Source organism: Pelobates fuscus, chromosome 6 (genome assembly GCF_036172605.1).
Source record: "Pelobates fuscus isolate aPelFus1 chromosome 6, aPelFus1.pri, whole genome shotgun sequence".
NCBI lineage: Eukaryota > Metazoa > Chordata > Amphibia > Anura > Pelobatidae > Pelobates > Pelobates fuscus.
In genome coordinates this window covers 125242792-125266157 of record NC_086322.1, presented here as the reverse complement: position 1 = coordinate 125266157, position 23366 = coordinate 125242792, and the positions used below count along the sequence as shown (strand labels likewise).

The 23366-nt window shown below is 40.8% G+C and overlaps 1 protein-coding gene across 9 annotated transcripts in view; it reads left to right on the top strand.

The window, feature by feature from the left end:
- The window catches only part of RAPGEF2 (Rap guanine nucleotide exchange factor 2), a 274085-nt gene that overhangs the window by 119336 nt on the left and 131383 nt on the right, over positions 1-23366 (top strand). For 8 of the 9 annotated variants that reach the window (XM_063458215.1, XM_063458218.1, XM_063458220.1 and 5 more), the window contains exon 4: positions 4500-4583. In XM_063458215.1, the coding sequence (XP_063314285.1) occupies positions 4500-4583 (84 nt within the window). Of the gene's footprint in view, positions 1-4499; positions 4584-19887; positions 20242-23366 lie in introns of those variants that run through there. The other variant, XM_063458223.1, reaches the window with a different exon arrangement.

Sequence of the window (23366 nt, the reverse complement as noted above, 5' to 3'; positions counted from 1 at the left end):
TGAAGAAGGCTCCAGAGGAGAGCCAAAACGTTGATGTATTTTTTTTATTTTTAACATGAATTAAAAGTAAAATTTTATTTTCATCTGAAAGACCCTGGAGTGCTATCCATTTATTGGAATATTTACATCATTGCGCTCAGGGGCGGACTGAGAACCCTCAGGGCCCCCGGGCAAAATAAATCAAGGGCCCCCTTACAGGCCCCACCCATACTCCGCAGCAAGCGCCACCCATGTCCCGCCTCCATGCACCGCCTCCAGCCACACCCTACACAATCTTTAGACACAAGGAACAAAAGTGCAATAATCCCTTCAAGGCCCCAGTAGAGACTACAATTGAGGGCTAATGGGCCATGGAGGGGGGTCTTTCTAGCAGAGGCTATCTCGGTGTCCTTTAGAGAGTGTGTTAGAAAGAATCCCCTCCAGGCCCTATTAGAGACTACAATGGAGTCTAATAGGCTTGGAAGGGGTTCTTTCTAACAGAGGCAATCTCAGTGTCCCTGCTGGAAACAGTCGCCTCCAGGCCCCAGTAGAGACTACAATTGAGGGCTAATGGGCCATGGAGGGGGGGGGGGAGTATTCTAGCAGAGGCTATCTCAGTGTCCTTTAGAGAGTGTGTTAGAAAGAATTTCCTCCAGGTCCCATTAGAGACTACAATGGAGTCTAATGGGGCCTGGAGGGGGGTCTCTCCAACACTCTGGTTCCTATTCACAATATAGCAACACAACATAGCTCGCTGATACCTAGGCCAAGTTGGCTCCTCTTACCTTAATTACTGTTGTTGGCTGGCAGTCTGTGGGCTTGCTGGAAGGCTGTGGGCTTACTGGCTGCGGCTGGCAGGCTGTGGGCTTGCTGGCTACTGCCGGCAGGCTGTGGGCTTGCTGGCTACTGCCGGCAGGCTGTGGGCTTGCTGGCTACTGCCGGCAGGCTGTGGGCTTGCTGGCTACTGCCGGCAGGCTGTGGGCTTGCTGGCTACTGCCGGCAGGCTGTGGGCTTGCTGGCTGTAAGCCTAACTGGTGGCCTGTGGGCTGGCTGGCTGGCTGACTGGCCAGCCTGTGGGCTGGCTGACTGGCCTGTGGGCTGGCTGGCTTGCTGGCTACTGGGGCACTTGGAGATTATTTAAATAAATAATCCATGCACAATAACCACTACTGCTCTGTGTAGTCGTTATGGTGCCAGGAGGGCCGGGCCCCCCTCCCAGAGTAAGTAGTCAAACCGTTTAAGAACAGTTTGACAACTTACCTGGGGTCTGCTGGGATATGAGGCTGTTGTAGGGTATAGGAGCAGTGGTGCAATGTGTAAGGGGTGCAGTGTGTGTGAAGGGGTGCAGTGTGTGTGTGAAGGGGTGCAGTGTGTGTGTGAAGGGGTGCAGTGTGTGTGAGGGGGTGCAGTGTGTGTGAGGGGGTGCAGTGTGTGTGAGGGGGTGCAGTGTGTGTGAGGGGGTGTAGTGTGGGCCAATGTGTGTATGTGGGGGCTGTGTATGTGTGTGGCAATGTTAGTATGGGGGGCTGTGTGTGTATGGGTGGGCAGTGTATGTGTGTGTGTGAGGCAATGTGTGTAAATGTGTATGGTGTATGGGGGGCAGTGTGTGTGTATGGTGTGTGGGGGTAGTGTGTTTATGGGGCTAGAGTTCACTCTCACCACTGCAACCACCAGGAATCCCTGGTGGTCACAGTGTTGAGAGTGAACTCTAGCCCGTAGCTCCAGGGCTAGAGTTTACTTTCGCCAGAGCCGTAACGTTGCCGTGGTAACCGTGGCAACGATCTGTGCTCGTGCAAGAAGGATCCAGAGGAGCTGCAGGCTGAGCTCCCGGGTCCTCTCTTCCTCCCTCCCCTGCCGGCTGCCCGCACGGTGCCTGCGGACAGGGGAGGGGGCAATTGCCCTCCTCTTACTCCTCCCTCCCCCTCTTCTTACTCCCCCTCCCCCTCTTCTTACTCCCCCTTCCCCTCTTCTTACCCCCTTCTTACTCCCCCCTCCCCCTCTTCTTACCCCCTTCTTACTCCCCCCTCCCCCTCTTCTTACCCCCTTCTTACTCCCCCCTCCCCCTCTTCTTACCCCCTTCTTACTCCCCCTCCTCTTTTCTTACCCCCTCTCTCTTCTTACTCCCCATCCCTTTCTTTTTACCCCCTCTCTTCTTACCCCCCTCCCTCTCTCTTCTTACCCCCCCTCCCTCTCTCTTCTTACCCCCCTCTCTCTTCTTACCCCCCTCTCTCTTCTTACCCCCTCTCTCTTCTTACCCCCTCTCTCTTCTTACCCCCCTCTCTCTTCTTACCCCCTCTCTCTTTTTACCCCCCTTTATTTTTACTCCCTCCCCTCCCTCTCTCTTTTTGCCCCCCCTCCCCTCCCTTTATCTTTTTGCCCCCCCCTCCCTTTCTCTTCCTATCACTCCGGCCGGCACCGCGGACTGGAGTGCAGCTCGGCTGCGCTACAGGGGAGGGGAGGTGAGAAGCTGCAGCCGCCTGAGCGCTCTCTTAAGAGAGCGCTCAGGCGGCTGCAGCATTTAAAGGGGCGGCCGGGCCCCCTGATGGCGGGCCCCCCTCCCGGCCGGGCCCTCCGACCATGTCCGAAGTGCCCGACCGGTCAGTCCGCCCCTGATTGTGCTGGATTAGCACCGGGCAATATTAGTATCTTTACCAGGAGTGCAAGCATCTTTGGATTTTGTTTGTGTGTATGTGTATGTATGTAGTGTGTGTGTGTGTATATATATATATATATATATTCCCCGAAAGTGACACATCTGTTTCAAGAGAAAGTATTTGTGCTACACATTCTTATCTCACGCTCTGTTAATTGTCTGCTAGTTCAACGCCTTGTATGAAATTAAATAAAAGTATATAAGGAGAGAAGAATCAGAAAAAATATTTCTTTGAAACATGCAGACTTGTCTACACTATCAGAAAAGCACATGTTTTGGCCTGTTCCTGCACATTGTGATTATTTTATTCACATAATTTGTAAAATATGCAGAGGTAGTTATAGATCATACCTGGGATTCTCAACATGCCTACCAGGCAAAATTTTGAATGCGCTCCTGTACATGTCATCACATGGTCTCATTACTAATATGGAGCGTATCTAGTCTGCTCCAGCGCATGCTTTCAGTTGATGGAAATCCAAATAAAGTGAAAATAGGGATTAAAAAATATCAAATTATAAGCATAAATAATAGTTCACTTTGAGTTGGCTATTAGAGCGTACTTTGGTGTTTTATCGTCACGTGAACACTTTCAAATTATAGTTATGCTGTATGTGCCTTCTGTAGGTGTAGTCTAGAATTCTTAGGTGTATAGAAACAGATTAACCTTGTTTGAATACCAATCCTGAAAATGTCCTCTCTGGCGAAACGAGTCAGATGTAGTCATACGTACTTCTGGAGACCACACAATGGTAGAATATTCTGTTCACTGAAACCCATGCCACACCCAATACTATGAACAATTTTAGTAACAGCATTGCATGTTCGATTCGAATTGGACCGTGCTAAATTCTTACACATTACACAGGTAGCAAGATTACTTACTTACCTGGATATTTAATTGCCTGGGCAGCACACTTTCTGGTTCATCGCTGTGGTTTATTGCTTATATTTTATTTAAACTAAGCACCTTTCTGTGCTTTATCAAGTTTATAGGTTAAGTTACATACTGAGCGTCAAAGTAATAATATATGATGTTTGCTGTGTTACCATATCTGCATCATTTGGTATAGATCAATCGAATAAATTATTGCAATAATATGTTTATTTCACAGTATTCATTAATGTTAATAATGTGTGAATGTGAATTGCACTGCAATATATAATTAACCAATAAGTAAACTGGCAGCACATTTTGTATATTGCAAAATTCCGTAAATTTAAAATTCAGCTTCTGTCTCATAAATCTTGCAATAAGCACAGTTCACTGTAGTGAATTCTTCTTTGTATGGTTAACAAGAGCATTACGTCATCTGTTGGCTTTGCAGATGCCATCCCGGCAAGCCTCTTTATGTCCACTAGGTGGAGAAACAATCTTGAATGTCATTAACTGTTCTCTTCCAAAACTCCTGCATCTATTCAATTCCTGAACGCACTACTCAGACTATGGCTTTTCAAGTTAAACTATGAGGCAGCACATTTTTCCTGTTTTTTTTTTCTCAAACGTTTTAATTTATCCACCTCTACTTTGTATGTACTGTTAATTATAATCAAAAAACCAACTGAGCAAAGGAAGTAGCACAAAATACTATTTAAAATTTAATTGCAACAATATAGACACATTTATTAAACAAGTAACTTCAAGTAACTAGAAGACGGCCACTAAAGGTGGATTTAACGCGGGGTCTCTAAAAATCTGCAGCATTTTATATTGCATGATTAAAGGCACACAGGGCCCCTGTACCCAGACCACCTCATTGAGATTACTTTAGTATCCCTTTAAGCTGGTCAGGTTATTGCTTTTACTGTGAGATACAGATTTTGAGATTGCCTGTAATTTAACACAAATGTCATTCTTTCATTTCAGCCCAGATGATATTGGGACCTGTTGGTATATTCTTTTGTCCGGTTCAGTATTCATCAAAGAGTCCATGTTTCTCCCGCGGAGCAGGTATGAGATGTTTGTTGTATTTTTTTCTTCACATATCTTAAACAGGACACTAATATTATGTTATTATTTTTTTATTAACAATTACATTTACTACTTGGATGATATAATTTAAGAGGAGTTACACCAGTAACTGGAAGAAGCTATGGTTTCTTCTACCCTATTTAACTTAATGCTGCTCCTCTATAACCCCCTTCCCTAACCTCTCATTGACCTCAAATCTTTATTCTTCCCCCTTTTCTTTTGATTCCTTTCGCAATGACCTTCTTTATGATGTTCTTTTCCCCTAATCTTCAGAGAATGCCCACAAACGTATTCTGCATTTAGAGATACACCATTTTTGGTGATCTTTAATATATTCCTTTGAAGTGTGATGTTTTCTCAGTAGATTCTAATCTTTATCTTTCATGTGAGGTAGTCCAGCTCCTTTGTATTTTTCATATGAACCTGCTATGTTCGGAAATGTATTCAGCCCTTTTATTAAACTATTCTTATACTAAGATATTCATATTTTGTGTTGTAATCGCCTTGCTTGAATAAACTGCTGTTGATTGTGATACATAGCAATCCTGTGCAAAGCCCCCAAGGTAAATGAATAAGCAGAGATACCCCACTGGGCTCGTGATGATAGCTCCAATTCCAGAAATGACCTTATATTTATGCTATATCTTTTCCTCAAGAATTTACCTATCGAAGCTTTATTTATTTTATTTAGTATTCTGCAACATGTTCTAAAACACTTGTATTGGAGAGTTCTTGCATTTTTATGACAGATGAATTTGAGGCAGAATTTCCTGTATATTTGATTCTGACAGCGTTTAAAATGCAGCAGCTGGTCTTTTTTTCTGTCAGTAGATCATCACTTGATATTTGTGACATCATCAGTTACACCCTGTACATGTTTTCATGGTCTTCAGACATATTATTGTGTTGATAAGAATATCAAGTAAATCTGGGGCTTTAGCATATATGTGCTCTGTGAGATGGGAAGCCATGGGTACCTGTAGGGTGATTGATGAGACCATCACTGCACATTAAGTATTAGCATTCACTAGGTGCCCTGAATAAATCCACCACCACTATGTACATAGTTTATAGAAACCTCTGAATAATTTTATTAGGAGAAGTATCCTAACATAAATGATGTGAGATAAATTGTCTATTTATTTATTTTTATTCTTTATTTGTGATTTTTTTTTTCAAGATAGAAGATGCAATTAGAATATACAATTATATATTAGATGAGAAACAAGTATGCATCATGACTCCCGGATTCTATAGTATTCAAACCATTATTTACATTGCTTGCCCCCCTTTAGCCCATTAGAAGGGTTAAAACTCGCCTTATTTCCAGTGCTTTATTTCCAGTGCCTTATTTCCAGCGTTGGTGCTGCCCCGCCTCCTTTGTGATATCATCAGAATTTAATTTTTTTAGCCAATTCAATGCTTTCTCATGAGGAAAGCTTTGGATTGGCTGAAATCGGAAAGCAGATGGGATGGGGGCAGGGCAAAACGCCTATTTGGCCAATCAGCACCTCGTCATAGACATGCACTGAATCAATGCATCTCTATGAGGAAAATTCTGCGTGAACGGCAGTGCTGCCTACTGTGCAGCACTGCCCCAGGAAGCACTTCCAATGTCCATCTGAGGAGTGGCCATTGAAGGTGTCCCTAGGGGGCAGTATAAACACTGCATTTTCTCTGAAAAGAGCAGTGTTTACACAAAAATGCCTGATGGGAATGATTATATTCACCAGAACAACTACATTACGCTGTAGTTGTTCTGGTGACTATAGTGTCCTAACTTAAAACCGTAACAGTAAGAAAAACATGGTGCACAATCATCAGTATAACATTGGACAACACTCTGACTGGGATTGTATAAGAGGGAACCAGTCTGTGTGTGGTTCTTGTCTACTATCCATTAAAGTGCAGGTACAAACAACAACAGTAAACTAGAACTTCAAACAAGTGTTATTCACTTGGAGGAGGTAAGAGAGAAATACTTTTTTTTTTCTCATTTAAAAAAAGGGGGAGGGAAAAGGGGGAGTGTGGGACTGAACATGAGTTTTAGCATATCATATAGGATTAGAGATGAAGGTTTTCCAGTGTTATTTGTCTTTTTTATTGAAGTGAGGGTTACGTCAGTCATTTCAGTGCTGCGAAAACATTGGGTGCTGGAAAGAAGCCCGTTATTTAGCAGTGTGTGGCTGGAGCTCTGTTGTTTAGTGTAAAGGTGATTGCAGGTTAGAACCACAGTGACAATGCTAAATAATATCTTTATCCTTACACAATAGTACTTGTGTACATGAAACAGGACTGATCCGATCATAGAGGCTGGTACAGCTACCATTGCTTAGTGCATGGCATTTGTTCAATTTGTATTGCCCACAATATCATCTATAAAGTGGCTTAGATCTCTCAGCTAATTCTAATTCCACAGTTTTACATGCAGAATTACTCAAATGAGAAAAGAAAAAAAAAACCTCTGCAGAAGAACTGCTTACATCACGACTCTAGCACTCCCAGCCTTTCAATGCTTCATCGCTATAAAATGTGATGTAATTTGTGCAATATCAGTGTGTCTGGGTGGCTATTGGTCATGGTTAAGCCCTGTTTTTTTTTTGTTTTTTTTTAAATACACCAAAAATAGTTGGATAGAAAAAAAACAAGGGGGGGGGGAAGGGGAGGAGCACGGCACAGTGTCTATAGACTAATAACATCACAAACAATACAATGTGCTTCAGTGATTATGGTGCTTGGAGATTCACTTTATTTAAATATTTCACCGTGTGTCATTTGGATAGAGTTTCATTTAAATTATCCATCAGTATAGCCTCAAGATAAACTATGAAAATATCAGAACTGCCTGATACTTTGTAGCCCAATGCATTGGACACACCTTTGGCACTCAGAGGGTTACACCTATCGACAACAGGTCAATAGCCCATCATTTAGGAGGACAGTTTTAATACAAGAGATTTTAGTTCTGTATCAGTTAGACTGCATGTGGAAAGAGATGAATAGAAGCACAGCGGGACACTGATAATATAGTGGGACCCAGAGCAGTGTGTGTTCTGAAGATAGACTTCACAAAGATCTACAGATGTGATAGAAGAATCCTAGTGCAGTACAACTTATATGAGTAAGTGGAAAAGTCTGGAGCATCACACATGAGAAATGGTCTTGTCACATTGCTATTAAGAGGTCGGTGGTGATTCAAAGTAATCCTCATGGCAAGATTTTGATTGAAGTTGGACAGAGGGAGCTGGAGTAGAATCTGAATGGCAAGACTGTCCAGTTTATTGGTATCTAGGACTTTCTAAATGTTCAGTGAGTGATTGACGTGAATAATCTCAATCCAGGAATAGGATGTTTGACTCTGAAAATGCTGTACATACACACTTGGTTTTCTTATGGATGTGAGGTGATGTATTAAGTTATGTGTTTAAATATTAATATCATTGTGTTGGTGTGTTCATATAATAATAATAATAATAATAAAAAAAAGGGACACTATAGGTACCCTCACTTCACCTCATTGAAGTGGTCTGGGTGCAGCGTCCCTGTCCTCTTAAAGGAACACTATAGTGTTAGGAATATTAAACTATTTTCCTAACATTTTAGTGCCCCTCTGCCCCCCTCCATTGCAGCATCAACCTGCCAGTAAAGAGAGGATTAGACCATAACTCAATGCTTTCCTATGTGGACTTTAAAAAAGCTGGACATCCTCATGCAAAGTACGAGGATGTCCAGTGTTGTTTAATGGAGTCAAACTCTGTGAATCTGAAGTAGGTGTCTCTAGTGGCTGTCTAGTAGTATTAACCCTGCAATATAAACTTTAAAGGTTTTCAGCTGCAGGGTTAAGGAGACCCAGGCCTCTTTAACCCCTTAAGGACGCAAGACGGTTCAGGACCGTCATCGGCATTTTTCCCTTGCCGACCGACGACGGTCCTGAACCGTCCTAAATTTAAAATGTACTTACCCGATCGCCGTCGTTCCCCCGGCGGCGATCGGCGGTGCTCCCGTTGTGGGGAGACTGCCTGCAGCCCAGACAGTCTCCCCATGGCGGATTAGGACCCCTGGGGCCATGTGATCGCCCAACAGGGCGACCACATGGTCACAATAGGTGTCCTAGTCTCTGCCTGCAGGGGGACTGCCTGTGCTGACAGGCAGTCTCCCTGCAACTGTAAAATCATAAAAAAATGTAAAGTGAAAGTTAATAAAAAAAAAATATTATTATATATGTGTATATATATATGATATATAGACATATATTATACCTATATAATATATGTCTATATATCATATATAATGTCATGCCAAGTGTATTTTTATATTAATATGTACATATATTAATATAAAAATACACTTATAATTAATTTACACACGTATATATATAATAACTATATATATATTGTATATATATATTATTATAAAATACGAATAATAAATAATTTAAATTAAATTAAAAAAATTAAAAATAATAATAAAAATTTAAAAAAAAATTATATATCTATACGAAATGTTATTCTAACTGTATTTTGATATTAATATATATATATTTATATCAAAATACACTTAGAATGAAATTGTATATATATCTATGTATATATAAATAAATAAAAAGAATACGAACTATTCATATGTCCATATACAAAATGACATAAATAATTATATAAATATATACGTAGACTTCAAATATATAAATATGCATATATATTTAAATTCTACGTGCGTATTTATGTAATATTTTTACATAATTAAGTTATTTTATTGATTGCAATTTAAGGGACCTGCCTGCCAACCCAGGCCAAAAGTCTAGAGAATTTAATTTGCTAGCACTGTATTTTACCCTGTAACGTTCTACGACACCCTAAAACTTGTACATGGGGGGTACTGTTTTACTCGGGAGACTTTGCTGAACACAAATATTAGTGATTCAAAACAGTAAAACATATCACAGCGATGATATTGTCAGTGAAAGTGACTTTTTTTTGCATTTTTCACACATAAACAGCACGTTTACTGATGATATAATTGTTGTGATACATTTTCCAGTTTTGAAACACTAATATTTGTGTTCAGCAAAGTCTCCTGAGTATAACAGTACCCCCCATGTACAGGTTTTATAGCGTTTTTGAAAGTTACAGGGTCAAATATATGGGTCAAATATTTTTACATTGAAAATGGCCAGGTTGGTTACGTTGCCTTTGAGAGCGTATGGTAGCCCAGGAATGAGAATTACCCCCATGATGGCATACCATTTGCGAAAGAAGACAACCCAAGGTATTGCAAATGGGGTATGACCAGTCTTTTTTAGTAACCACTTGGTCACAAACACTGGCCAAAATTAGCGTTCAATTTAGTTTTTTACTTTTTTCACACACAAACAAATATGAACGCTAACTTTGGCCAGTGTTTGCGACTAAGTGGCTACTAAAAAAGTCTGGACATACCCCATATTGAATACCCTGGGTTGTCTACTTTAAAAAAAATATGTACATGTGGGGTGTTATTCAGCGATTTATGACAGATAATAGTGTTACAATGTCACTATTGATACATTTTAAAAATATATGTTTTGAAACCGCAATATCCTACTTGTACTTATAGCCCTATAACATGCAAAAAAATAGCAAAAAGCATGTAAACACTGGGTATTTTTAAACTCAGGACAAAATTTTGAATCTATTTAGCAGTTTTTTTCATTCGCTTTTGTAGATGAATAAAAGATTTTTCACATAAAAGTCAAAAAACATGTATTTTTTTAAATTTTTCATCATATTTTTTCATTTTTTTTAAATTAAATTACATGAGATTATATAAATAATGGTATGTAAAGAAAGCCCCTTTTGTCCTGAAAAAAACAATATATAATTTGTATATGAACAGTAAATGAGAGAGCGGAAAATTACAGCTAAACACAAACACCACAAAAGTGTAAAAAGATGCCTGGTCGCAAATGTACAACATCGCAAAAAAAGTCCAGTCCTTAAGGGGTTAATGAGATGAAGTGGTCTGGGTGCCTATGCTGTTCATTTAACGCTGCAGCTGAAAACCTTGCAGTTTTCGAGAAACTGTAATGCTTGCATTGCAGGGTTAAGGTTGCCTCTAGTGGCTGTTTAACAGACAGCCACTAGATGTTCTTTCTGTCGTTTCACAGAGTTTAAAGGAACACTATAGTCACCTAAATTACTATAGCTAAATAAAGCAGTTTTAGTGTATAGATCATTCCCCTGCAATTTCACTGCTCAATTCACTGTCATTTAGGAGTTAAATCACGTTGTTCCTGTTTATGCAGCACTAGCCACACCTCCCCTAGCTATGATTGACAGAGCCTGCATGAAAAAAAAAACTGATTTCACTTTCAAACAGATGTAATTTACCTTAAATAATTTTATCTCAATCTCTAAATTGAACTTTAATCACATACAGGAGGCTCTTGCAGGGTCTAGCAAGCTATTAACATAACAGGGGATAATACAATATTAATTAAACAGAACTTGCAATAAAGAAAAACCTAAATAGGGCTCTCTTTACAGGAAGTGTTTATGGAAGGCTGTGCAAGTCACATGCAGGGAGGTGTGACTCGGGTTCATAAACAAAGGGATTTAACTACTAAATGGCAGAGGATTGAGCAGTGAGGCTGCAGGGGCATGTTCTATACCCCGAAACTGCTTTATTAAGCTAAAGTTGTTCAGATGACTATAGTGTCCCTTTAAACCCTTTATTTCAGCAATAAAGTCCTAAAGCGCTGACTCGGTCTCCGCTTCCTTGGACATCAGTGCTGAGGGGAATCCTAATTTGCATGCTCGGTACGTGCATTGAATCATAGCTTTCCTATGGGGGATATGAAGATGCTGCTTGTCCTCGGGCACAGCGTGAGGGCGTCCAGCGTCGTTTCACAAAGTTAAAGGGACACTATAGTCACCTGAACACCTGAGCACCACAGTGTTCCTTTAACCAAAAGAAATGTGTTGTGTAAAGATTTTAACGTGCACTTAAATATAAAGTAATTAATTACACTCAACTTCTGTAGCAAATTAGATCCTAAACTATCACCATATGAGGGATCTTAAAAAGCATGCAATTTTAGTATCAAAATGTAGTTTTAATTGGCCGAAATTGTCATTGATAATGCAGAAACGTTAATTCCTCATTATCAATGTGGCCAGTGGGATGGTACCTAGGTGCCAGGAAGAGCCCAAGTTTATATTATATTTGTAAGCAGTTCAATATTAAAGGAAAACTCCAGTGCCAGGAAAACAATCCGTTTTTCTGGCACTGCAGGTTCCCTCTCCCTCCAACCCCCCCAATCCTGAGTTGCTGAAGGGGTGAAACCTTGTCCCTCGTCGCTGCCTCCTCCTCTGCGCCGCTCCTCCTACTGACTCTGCATTAGCGCTCCCCATAGGAAAACATTGAAAAAGATTTTCAATGCTTTCCTTTGGGGAAATGAGCGATGCTGGAGGTCCTCACACAGCATAAGGACGTCCAGCGACGCTCTAGCAAAGAAAATCTTTGCTATAAATCAGGAAGTTCCCTCTAGTGGCTGTCTAGTAGACAGCCACTAGAGGTGGAGTTAACCCTGCAAGGTAATTATTGCAGTTTATAAAAAACTGCATTAATTACACTTGCAGGGTTAAGAGTAGTGGGAGTTGGCACCCAGACCACTCCAATGGGCAGAAGTGGTCTGGGTGCCTGGAGTGTCCCTTTATACTGGTAGATGGCAAGCTGTAGTTGTTTTGTTGCTGATCTTTTTCCTTTAGTAGTAATAATAGGAGCACTCACAACTTGCCTATCTGTGGGGTTGGCCCCTTTTTTACTCACAGGTAAAACCTGTTATAGATTAATGTACCGTATATACTCGAGTATAAGCCGACCCGAATATAAGCCGAGGCCCCTAATTTTATCCAAAAAAACTGGGAAAACTTATTGACTCGAGTATAAGACTAGGGTGGGAAATGCAGCAGCTACTGGTAAATTTCTAAATAAAATTAGATCCTAAAAAAAATATATTAATTGAATATTTATTTACAGTGTGTGTATAATGAATGCAGTGTGTGCGTATGTGTGTGTGTATGAGTGCAGCGTGTGTGTATGAGTGCAGCGTGTGTGTATGAGTGCAGCGTGTGTGTATGAGTGCAGCGTGTGTTTATGAGTGCAGCGTGTGTGTATGAGTGCAGCGTGTGTGTATGAGTGCAGCGTGTGTGTATATGAATGCAGTGTGTGTGTGCATGAATGCAGTGTGTGTGTGTATGAATGCAGTGTGTGAATGCAGTGTGTGCAGGGCCGGTGCAAGGATATTTGCCGCCGTAGGCAAAAAATTTTTTGCCGCCCCCTCCCCCCCCATATGTCCTGACTTCCCCTCCTCCTCCCTCAGTGGTCCTTACCTCCCCACCCCCGTGTTCCTTCACCCCCCCCCCCCAGTGGTCCTGACTCACCCCTCCCCTAGTGGTCCTTACCCTCCCCTCCCCTAGTGGTCCTTACCCTCCCCTCCCCTAGTGGTCCTTACTTCCCCATCCCCTCCCATAGTGGTCCTTATCCCACCCCCTCCCTCTCATAGTGGCCCTTATCCCCCTTCTCCCTCCCATAATGTTCCTTATCCCCCCCCATCCCTCCCATAGTGGTCCATATACCCCCCCTCCCTCCCATAGTGGTCCTTATACCCCCCTCCCTCCCATAGTGGTCCTTATACCCCCCTCCCTCCCATAGTGGTCCATATACCCCCCCCCCCCCCCTCCCTCCCATAGTGGTCCTTATACCCCCCTCCCTCCCATAGTGGTCCTTATACCCCCCTCCCTCCCATAGTGGTCCTTAGCCCACCCCCTCCCATAGTGGTCCTTATCCCACCCCCTCCCATAGTGGTCCTTATACCCCCCCTCCCTCCCATAGTGGTCCTTATACCCCCCCTCCCTCCAATAGTGGTCCTTATCCCCCCCCCTCCCTCCCATAGTGGTCCTTATACCCCCCTCCCTCCCATAGTGGTCCTTATCCCACCCCCTCCCATAGTGGTCCTTATCCCACCCCCTCCCATAGTGGTCCTTATCCCACCCCCTCCCATAGTGGTCCTTATCCCACCCCCTCCCATAGTGGTCCTTATACCCCCCCTCCCTCCCATAGTGGTCCTTATACCCCCCCCTTCCTCCAATAGTGGTCCTTATCCCCCCCCCTCCCTCCCATAGTGGTCCTTATACCCCCCCCCCCCCCTCCCTCCCATAGTGGTCCTTATCCCCCTTTTTTTTGTTATTATTTTTTTTTATTATTATTATTTTATTTTTTTTTATTTATATATTTATTTATTTTCGTCCCCCCTCCCTGCTTGATATATGGCAGGGAGGGGGGCTCCTTCCCTGGTGGTCCAGTGGCATTGGCAGTTCAGTGGGGGGGAGAGGGGGGCTGGCAGAGCTGTAACTTACCTGTTCTGCAGCTCCTGTCAGCTCTCTCCTCCTCCGCGCGGTCTGTGCAGCTCCTTCTATCAGCTCACACTGTAAATCTCGCGAGAGCCGCGGCTCTCGCGAGACTTACACTGGGAGCTGACCGAGGTGCTGAACGGACGGCGCAGAGGAGGAGAGAGCTGACAGGAGCTGCAGAACAGGTAAGTTACAGCTCTGCCAGCCCCCCTCTCCCCCGGTCTGTATTATGGCAATGCAAATTGCCATAATACAGACAGTGACTCGAGTATAAGCCGAGTTGGGGTTTTTCAGCCCAAAAAATGGGCTGAAAAACTCTGCTTATACTCGAGTATATACGGTAAATAGATCCTCGGTTTAATTAGCTACTGCAATAGCATTCCAATTCGAAACGAAAATTATAAACAAAAAGTTCACAGAATGGTGGAGTGCAAAGCAAAAATACATTCATACAGGGGGAAGATCTGAGCGGCAACCCCATGCCTGGACTCAATGTGATTTGCTCTGACTGGCTGCTAAATTTTATTACATTTGCCAAGCTCTGGTTTTCGGGATCAGATCGTTCGTTGCCTTTGTCCAAGCACATTTTGTATTAACGGCTGTCATACTTTCTCCAGCTGCAGTTGGAGAATTTTTAGAAAGTTTGACCTTTAACCCCTTAAGGACACATGACGTGTGACATGTCATGATTCCCTTTTATTCCAGAAGTTTGGTCCTTAAGGGGTTAAAACAGAACTAGAAATTAGCCCTAAATACTCATCTCAACTCTTGAAATGCTGCCACATAAATGCAAATTGATAATGAACAGCTGTCAAGCTGCAATTGAGCTTAGAAATCTGGTATGCAGTAGCTGTGTACATATAACATGTGCATGGCATATCCACAGTCAGAAGACTCTGGGATGCTGCAACAGGAAATAAAGTGTCTAATGGAATTTTGGCTGTAGTTCCACGAGAAACTTCAGCCAAATCATTGCAGGTCATTCCTATTGGGAAGCTAAGGAGTTGCACATTCTAATCAGATACCCAAGGGGAATGCAGAACATATAAGGAGATCACCCATATGCATAAATTTGGTTGTAACCTTACTCCTTATCCTGGAAACGTTTGGCTGATGGTAAGTGCTGATAACTAGAGTAAAGCCTAGGGTTTTGTCTGCGTATTATTTTTGATTGTGATCATGGCTCCATTTAAATCCTTTCAATGATTTACTGATGAGTAGGTATTAGTAGCCGTCAAGGCAGTGTAAGTTTTGGAAATGTTATTGTATACCCTTAAGTGGACTACTGTGCTAGGCTATCTCCAAGGGACATATTTCTAAAATGTATTTTATTATAGAGTTGGAATTATTAAAGCAGTAGAAATATTTTGTTAATATAGTTATTTTAGCTCATCCAAAACACATACATTATACATTCTGAGCTAAGAAAAAAACAGAACCGGACTAGATTATTGGCTCTTAATCCCTCGATGGGTCCCCCAGTTATAAGGCCTACAATAGCGGTATAGAGTTTTATAATCCTGGGAATTACTTAAGGTTTGTTACAGACTTGGTTGGCATATGGGATATTGCAATGGAAGAATGGGTCAATTGCATAATTTTATATTTGAAGAATTAATAAACAAATATTGGGCCATTTGGTTAGATTATAGATTAGTACTAGAAGAACTCTGTAAACATGTGTTAGGTGTTTCTAATGATCCAAGAATATACCTTGTGTGTGTGTGAATATGATAAACATATATACATTTGTATAGTACACGTCTGCCTACAGCTACAGCATTACCGTAATTAGTTTGTGCCATTTGTAACAACAGATGTACATGTTCAATTATCACAGGGAGTACTTATTCTTTTCTGCATTTTCTAGCAGTGTCAGAATTGAGTGCTGGGTTATTTTACAGGCAGTAACAGAAATCTATGACGGGTGTATATTTCTTTGTTCAAGTTAATATCCTATCTTTCTCTATTCTTACTAAGAAAGGGTAATTTATGTTGAATTGCTTGCATGGATTTATTTCCTTTCAAGTTTCAATCCATATTTACCTCATTGATATCTGAAAGTATACCCAACTGTTGTCAGATGATGTATCATGCTCATTTCAGATGTACTCTTGTGATGGATATAGATTTTCCTAGTGTACATAGTCTACACTTACTAATAAAGCCCCTGCTCAGCCAATATTTTATTATTTTGATCACGAGTATATGTAGTGAGGAAGGGGAGTCTTTGACGTAAGGCCTAGCTTGTGCAAACCCAACACACTGTTCTCTGTCTCGTAATCCTTTGTGCTATACACTCGGGTATGTTTGTATTTACTGTACCGCCCATCATCCTATAGTATATGTATTTTGTGTCCATATGCTTGTTGTATAGATTGTTTTTACAAAACATCCTTATGGATATATACAAAATTCACATATTGTCAGAAGGCTTTGGAATAATCCTTGCAAAAATTAAGGGAAGCTTGCTGCTCTGAATGTACAGATAGTAGTCTTAAATAGTATATCAGAACCACATGTCCAGTGTCTAAAAATGTTTGTCATTTTCGTGTAATCCATATTTTCCTCCAGTTTGGTTGAATTATGTCACAATTCCTAGGGGGGGGGGGGGGGCGATGACATTAATTTAGTGCCAGGATTCCAGAACCCCATAATATTCAAGTATTTATGGTTAATCCGCATTTGCAGGCCATGAAATGTTTGTGTCCTTTGCAATTTTACTTCAAATAACCTGTGGTACAAGTGAGATGGTCAGCCCTGTTTTGCCCATTCTAAGAAATTGCTATGCATCCTAAACTGTGTATTGTCTAATTAGTAATGATGTAGTGTACGGCAGATGGCAGTAGCATTCTGAATATACCTCCCCTTTAAGAAATCACTGTAAAACTGTTATGACCAATTAAAGTAGACCATTAATAAACAAAAGTTAAACATCTGTTGTTTGGAGAAGAATGTCTTTGGAGATTATTGTTATCAGAATCCATTAATACAAGCACTTTATAATGTCAACACATCCACTTTTCATAGGAATGTATTGGTACAAACGTCCAGTAGCACACTGTAGAAGTATTAAAGTGCACCTGTCAAAGAAGAAAAAAAAACAACACATTAGTGTACATTTTATCTAAACAGTGTACTTTAATTTTGTATGACAATCCTATATTTATGCTGTTGGCTTTGTGGTAAAAGATAACAACAACAAAAAAACTACAGTGGAGCAAATATCTCCATCAGCTGACACACAGAAGCATAAAAATGTCTAGCAGCAGTCAGGCATCATATGTGCTGGGGCAGTTCTGTCCATTCATGCTACATCCTTGGGGGTGGCCATCTTAGAGGAGGCATTGATTTTCAGGTAAGCAGTGCTTCCATCTGGTGAGTTGAGACAATGGTGCAGTAATTGTCCCACTGCTAGAAGGGGTATCTTTTTACTGTGCTCTCCTGGCACGTGTTAAATTACTTAGGCTTAATCCCTTCCAGCACCATATGGTGAAAATGTAAAGATAAGACCTCTGCTGATCTCATCCTGCCACATTACACTATATAGGTAATGGTGAGGAACGGGATAGACACATAGATTTAAATGGTGAGGAGAGGATGAATGGAAAGAAGCATGGTAAGACATTGATAGTAGGGTCAATGGGTGAATGGCAATAATTGTAGGGACAAGGAGGAATGAGGAGAGACATAAGGGAAAGAGGGGCATAGGAAGTGAGGCGTTTGGGAAGATAAAATATGACACTGGGAGCAAGAGTTGTAGGGACCCAGATACTGGGGTGAACGCCTTACGGTATACAATGTGGGTGAGAGGAGGTTTGGAATGCTGGGCCAGGTAATGGCATAAAGCTGCTGTCTGGTGTTGGATATGTAATTAGAGTTGTACAAATGGCCAAGAGCACAGTTGGAATAATAGGGCAAGGGACTAGTCTTGTGCATTTAGTGTTGGATATCATATTAGGCATGTGTAACTGGGTCAAGACAAGGAATTAATGGTATAAAGATGGAGCAGGAGGTAGCATTTTTTTTTACAAACAGGTGATGGCTTGCATGGGAAGTAGCTGAATAAGGCTGGGTTTGGGCATAAAGCTAGGGTGAGGTTTGGCTTTAGGAGAGTACATTTGTGTGTGTATAGAGAAATAACACTAGGCTGTGTACTGGGGACATTGCACAGGGTTAAAGGTTTACAAAAAACAAATTTCAATGCATTTGAACAATGCAGCTAATTTATGCATTCTTAGTTTTGCAAGTCCTAAAGTAAACACCTTTATAACCTGAATGGACATTAGCTGCTTTAGAGCTCTGAGCAGGGAGACAAAGGCCTCCCCACCCCCCCAAATCCTAAAGTAAACCATCTGCTGATGTTGAGTGTAAGATAGGGTCCAAATGCATATATATTTTCTGAAAGTACTTAAGGAGGCTGTTTGGCTACAAAAATAGTCATGTAACTCCTAAACAGCAGAGAATTTAGAAACTGCCGGCACGTGATCTATACACCAAAATCACTTTAAGCTGCAGGGATTTTGATTCTTAGACTAACCCATTAAAGGAACACTGGGGATACCATAACCATTTCAACTGATTGAACTGAAATGTACTGGACCATCCACCACAGCTCAACGATTTACTCACCCTTTAGCAGAGCTGCCTGGCCATACCTGGGGTAGCATGGCCAGTGAAAGGTTGAGAGCGTCAGCTTAGTGCTCTTAGCCAATCTCTGCCTGATCCCTGGTATGACTTGGCATTTCATGACGAGAAAGACATGGGATCAATTTCCTATATGTATATATCCAAATATTTTAAATGGCTGAGGAAGGATGCTATTCTTTTACGAGATCTAGTTTGATGATCACGCAGTGGGGGTATATTGATAACCATGCCATATATAATATATGAAATAAATGGTTATCAATATACCCCACCACGTGATCATCAAACTAGATCTCGTAAAAGAATAGCATCCTTCCTCAGCCATTTAAAATGTTAGGATATATATATAAATGTATCCAGGCCTAAGTATCATATTTTCACATGCTAATTTTAAAGCCCATTTATTGTACTTTGATCACATTTTTCTAAAAGCTTTATGACTATGGAGCTCTGTGATACACTCCTACATAGCTAGAAAAGAGAGGCAATCAGTAGTACACTAATCATATGAGATATATGCGCTATCATTATACAGACTAGTTTGCTTATTGTGGAGGTGGTGTAGAGATTTTTCCCACTTTTGGTGTTGTATAGCAGTTTCAGTAACACATTGGCTTTCGCAGGTGTCTGCATCAGATTTTCATGTCACTACCTCTCAGTGCTTTTATAATATCAGAGGTGTGAAACAGCTTTTCCCATCATTCCTGTGTGGGTGGGGGGGTTGGATAAAGAGATCCCTGTAGCCCAGGGCCTGCTTGTGATGAACAAGTTTACATTCCAGGGCTGAGAAGTGACATTCCAAAGCTGGCTGACGTGCAAAGCTGGAATGTGAATTCAGAGGCCCTGAACAAGGGAGCCATAGTGACAGCAGGATACAGTAGCAGCAGCAGCAGCTTCTGTGCTACTCCGCCGATCTCCTTCATGGGAACTCAGTTCCCAGCCAGCTGCACACAGCAACGCCCTCCTCACTGTGAGAAGACACTGCTTTACCGAGATCAGTGGAAGATATAGCATTATACAGTGATGATTAAACAGCGATGATGACATCCTGACCACTTCCACCTCCTTGGAGATATCATATGTGGGAGCTCCTTCCCTGCAGATCAAGGCTTGTATGAATGGGAGGATCACTTCCTGGAGTGCCAACTCACACAGCATAGGGAAACTTTAACTTTTGTTCCATGCACCCTTCCCTGCTAAATACACAGGCTTTGCCTCCATCGTGGATGTTTTGAGTGCTGCGGATTGTGGATTGGAATTCTAAACTAGTTTGGCTGCTCTGAGAAGGCGCGCTGTTGTTATAATATCTAGGAGCAGGAAGTCTTGGCAGGGCTTTTAAACAGGCATGTGTTTTATTAAGGTCTAAATTGGATGGAGTGCTCTGCTTTCTGTTTCCTTCACGAGGTTTATAAATGACATGACCACATAACCCGATGATGTAATGGCCATCGCTCATGGAATGTACAAAGAATGAAGATTTGAACAGTCCTAGGAAACTACGAGTTCTAAAAAAAAAAAAAAATGTTTTTCTAAAAACTGTTGTATCTATCAGCATTTGGTGGACTGGATATTCCGAACTTCATTGATTGCGGTCACAGGTATGTGTGTATTCACTGCAAAGTTTTCATTTTCCCTTCTGAAAGCAAAAAAAAAATAAACATTTTGTACTAAAGTAAATAGATCGCAATTTTACTTTTTTTTTTTTTTGCTTTTAACACAATTAAAAATAACATTTTACAGAATACTGGGTCGACTCTCCACTGTGATATCATGATTTAAATGACACACTAATGTGGAGTTGTGAAAAGTGGAAGGCACTAGCCATTTTAGTTCGGTTCCTGAAAGTGGGAGGGGATGGAGTCCAGACAAAGTGCTAGGCTGCCAGTCATGTTGTCTCCTAATTACAGGCTCTGTAAGTGCCTCCTGCTTGCAAGAATCAGGCATGCTGGAAATCAATGGCTGCCAGCATTGGCTGGCTCTTAGTCTCTAAATACTAGGCCTCCAACTCTGCAGCCTGTTACTCAGATATTAGTAATCCATTTAACTCTTTGTGAATTGGAGAGGGAAGGTTGTTCACAGCCATCAGATAAATGAATCATCCCTTCATTGCAAAATGTCAGTGTCTGGCTTGTCTGTCAGTATATTGGAATGTGCAGTTTTTATATGGGGTTTTATATACATGGAACAATTTGAAACGTGTTAATGTAAGGGGAATGTATAGGCAGAGTTTAACACTCTAAATACAAACCTAGAGTTATCGTTCACCGTGTGTGCTTTGGAAAACTAAATTGAACATCATTTATACATTTTTAAATGTTTGCTTTCCCTAATATAACTAGGGGGGCAATCTCGGTGCAATACAAAGTAGTTACTATGATACTCGTCTGCAGTTGCAATAAAGGTTCTTTTTTTAAAGTGATCAATATAACACTTAATTTTTGTGTGTGTCTCCCCCCCCCCCCCCATTGTTTTACAACTGTGTGAAACCCAATTTATTATTCTTTATTTTAAATCAGCATCCTAATAGAAACTTTGTCACACAGGTACATATATCGAATAATAAAAAAAAAAACATACCCGACTGCTATATTTTAAATTCTGAAAAGATCAACCTTAACAGAAATAACATAATAACATGTAAATGGAAGGAGGAGAGAAAACGAGTAGGGAATCAGAACGCCAATTACTTTGTTTTTATGGACTCCAATTTGAAAAATAAGACCCCTTTCTATTAAACCCTGAGTTGGTAGTTGGGTGCCAGACCCACCTTGTTTTCAACTATCACTAATGTATACTAATGGGTAACACATGAAAACTGCTCTACAGTATGGCACATTCTAAAGTTACTGGAAGGAAATAAAATAAAGAATCAATCCAAAACTCACAAATTATAGAAATTTCAGGGCAACACTTTTCATGTAATGTCCATTTATAGGACAAAATGATGTGTGTCTTGGAAACCATGAAGAATATTGCAACCCAAACTGGCAGGTATATCTGTAGGGTTATTATTGCAGGGATTGCCAAGTATTTACCAGGACAATACACATTTTAAGTAAACTAGTGAACTATTTTCCACACTACAGCATACCAATCAGCATAAAAAAGATATACCGGTTATAAGACAAGCAAAGGGTATTAACTGAATGGGAAATTACAACTTTTATATCAAAATAGTTAAATTTTTCTGACAATTATGGCATATTATCTTTATGCAGAGTATCAACATGTATGTAGCATTAAAATGATGCAGGAAGGAGTTCAATGTAATAATCTAGGGCTAGACAGTTTTTAGGATTACACTTTTATTTTTTATTTTGCGTCTCTGAATCAAAAACTGTTACATTCTATAGGACAGTACCATGTCTTAATCATCTGGGAACTTATGTTATATATCATTGTACAATGCTATGGAATTTGTTGGTGCTATATAAATAATAATAATATGGATATTCTACCCAATTCATTCTCATCCATTGATATGTCATGCTGTCTATTGTGTTCTGGATATAATGGAAAGCTGTGGTGTGTGTTAAAAAATATCAAAATCTAATTGAAGTTTGCTTTATATAGACAATTAGCAATGTGTTTGGTTAGATTTAACTCCACACTTACCTTAATATTGCTAATTAGTCTTTTGAAGAGTCAGTAATCTGATCTGTGGGCTGGGTCAGCCATAGCCTCAAATGACCTTTTGTGATTGAAAGACAGATTGTGCTCAGTCCTTCAGACCTTTGTCTTTCCTTGAATGTCCAGTTTCCAAATTGTGACCAAATAGTCTCCTGCTTACCTCTGCAGAATGTTGGGGGGGGATGGAATGGATATTGGCAGTGTGCAATTGCAAGCAGTCCACTTTAAACAAATCAGCATTATTTTATTACAACTAAAATTGAGTTTAGCTAATAGAGGATTTTAGTGCAAGGTATTTGATTGCATTGGTGGAGAAAATACTTCAGACTCTGCCATGTTCATTTCTAAGAAACAATTACCCACATAAAATAAACGGTGTTTGGGGACAGGCAGAATGAGTTCACCTCCCCGTTTCCTTCACACACAAACGATCTGATTCTTAAACTCTCCCTTCCATCTTTATTAATCCAGTTTCTCTTAATATCTGCTGCAGTAAATGAGAGGTAATGCTCCTGCATTGTATTCATTGTTAATGATATGAGATATTTAAGGCAGCTGTGCAAATAAAGGAACATTGATTTTCTCAAGTGAAAGGGAAGTAATTGCCCTTCAGTAAAGTATAGCTTCAATATGTGAAACTAGTTAACTAAATGCAGCAAATAACATGGGTAGATGCATACACATTTTTTGTATTCCTACATTGGCCTGGAGAAAAGCGACTGTCTTTGTCAGTGCAGGAAATATTTGCTTACTGATTGCCATCTAATTCTTTCTATAACTAGTGGATATGTTTAGATGGCTTTGGGATCAGTGTGGTATCTTGATTCTTGCTGCTTGTTTTGCAGCTTAGAGAAGACAAACATTGTTAATGGGCTGTAGAATTGATTTGTTTATTTTGTTACCTATTTTCTTGGCTCCCATGAGCCTTAAATATTGTGTGTGAGAGAAATGTGTGTGTGTGTGTGTGTGTGTGTGTGTATGTGTGTGTGTATGTATGTGTGTGTGTGTGTGTGTGTGTGTATATATATATATATATATATATATATATATATACACACAAAACAAATATAGCTTGGCACTCACCCTGTCTCAA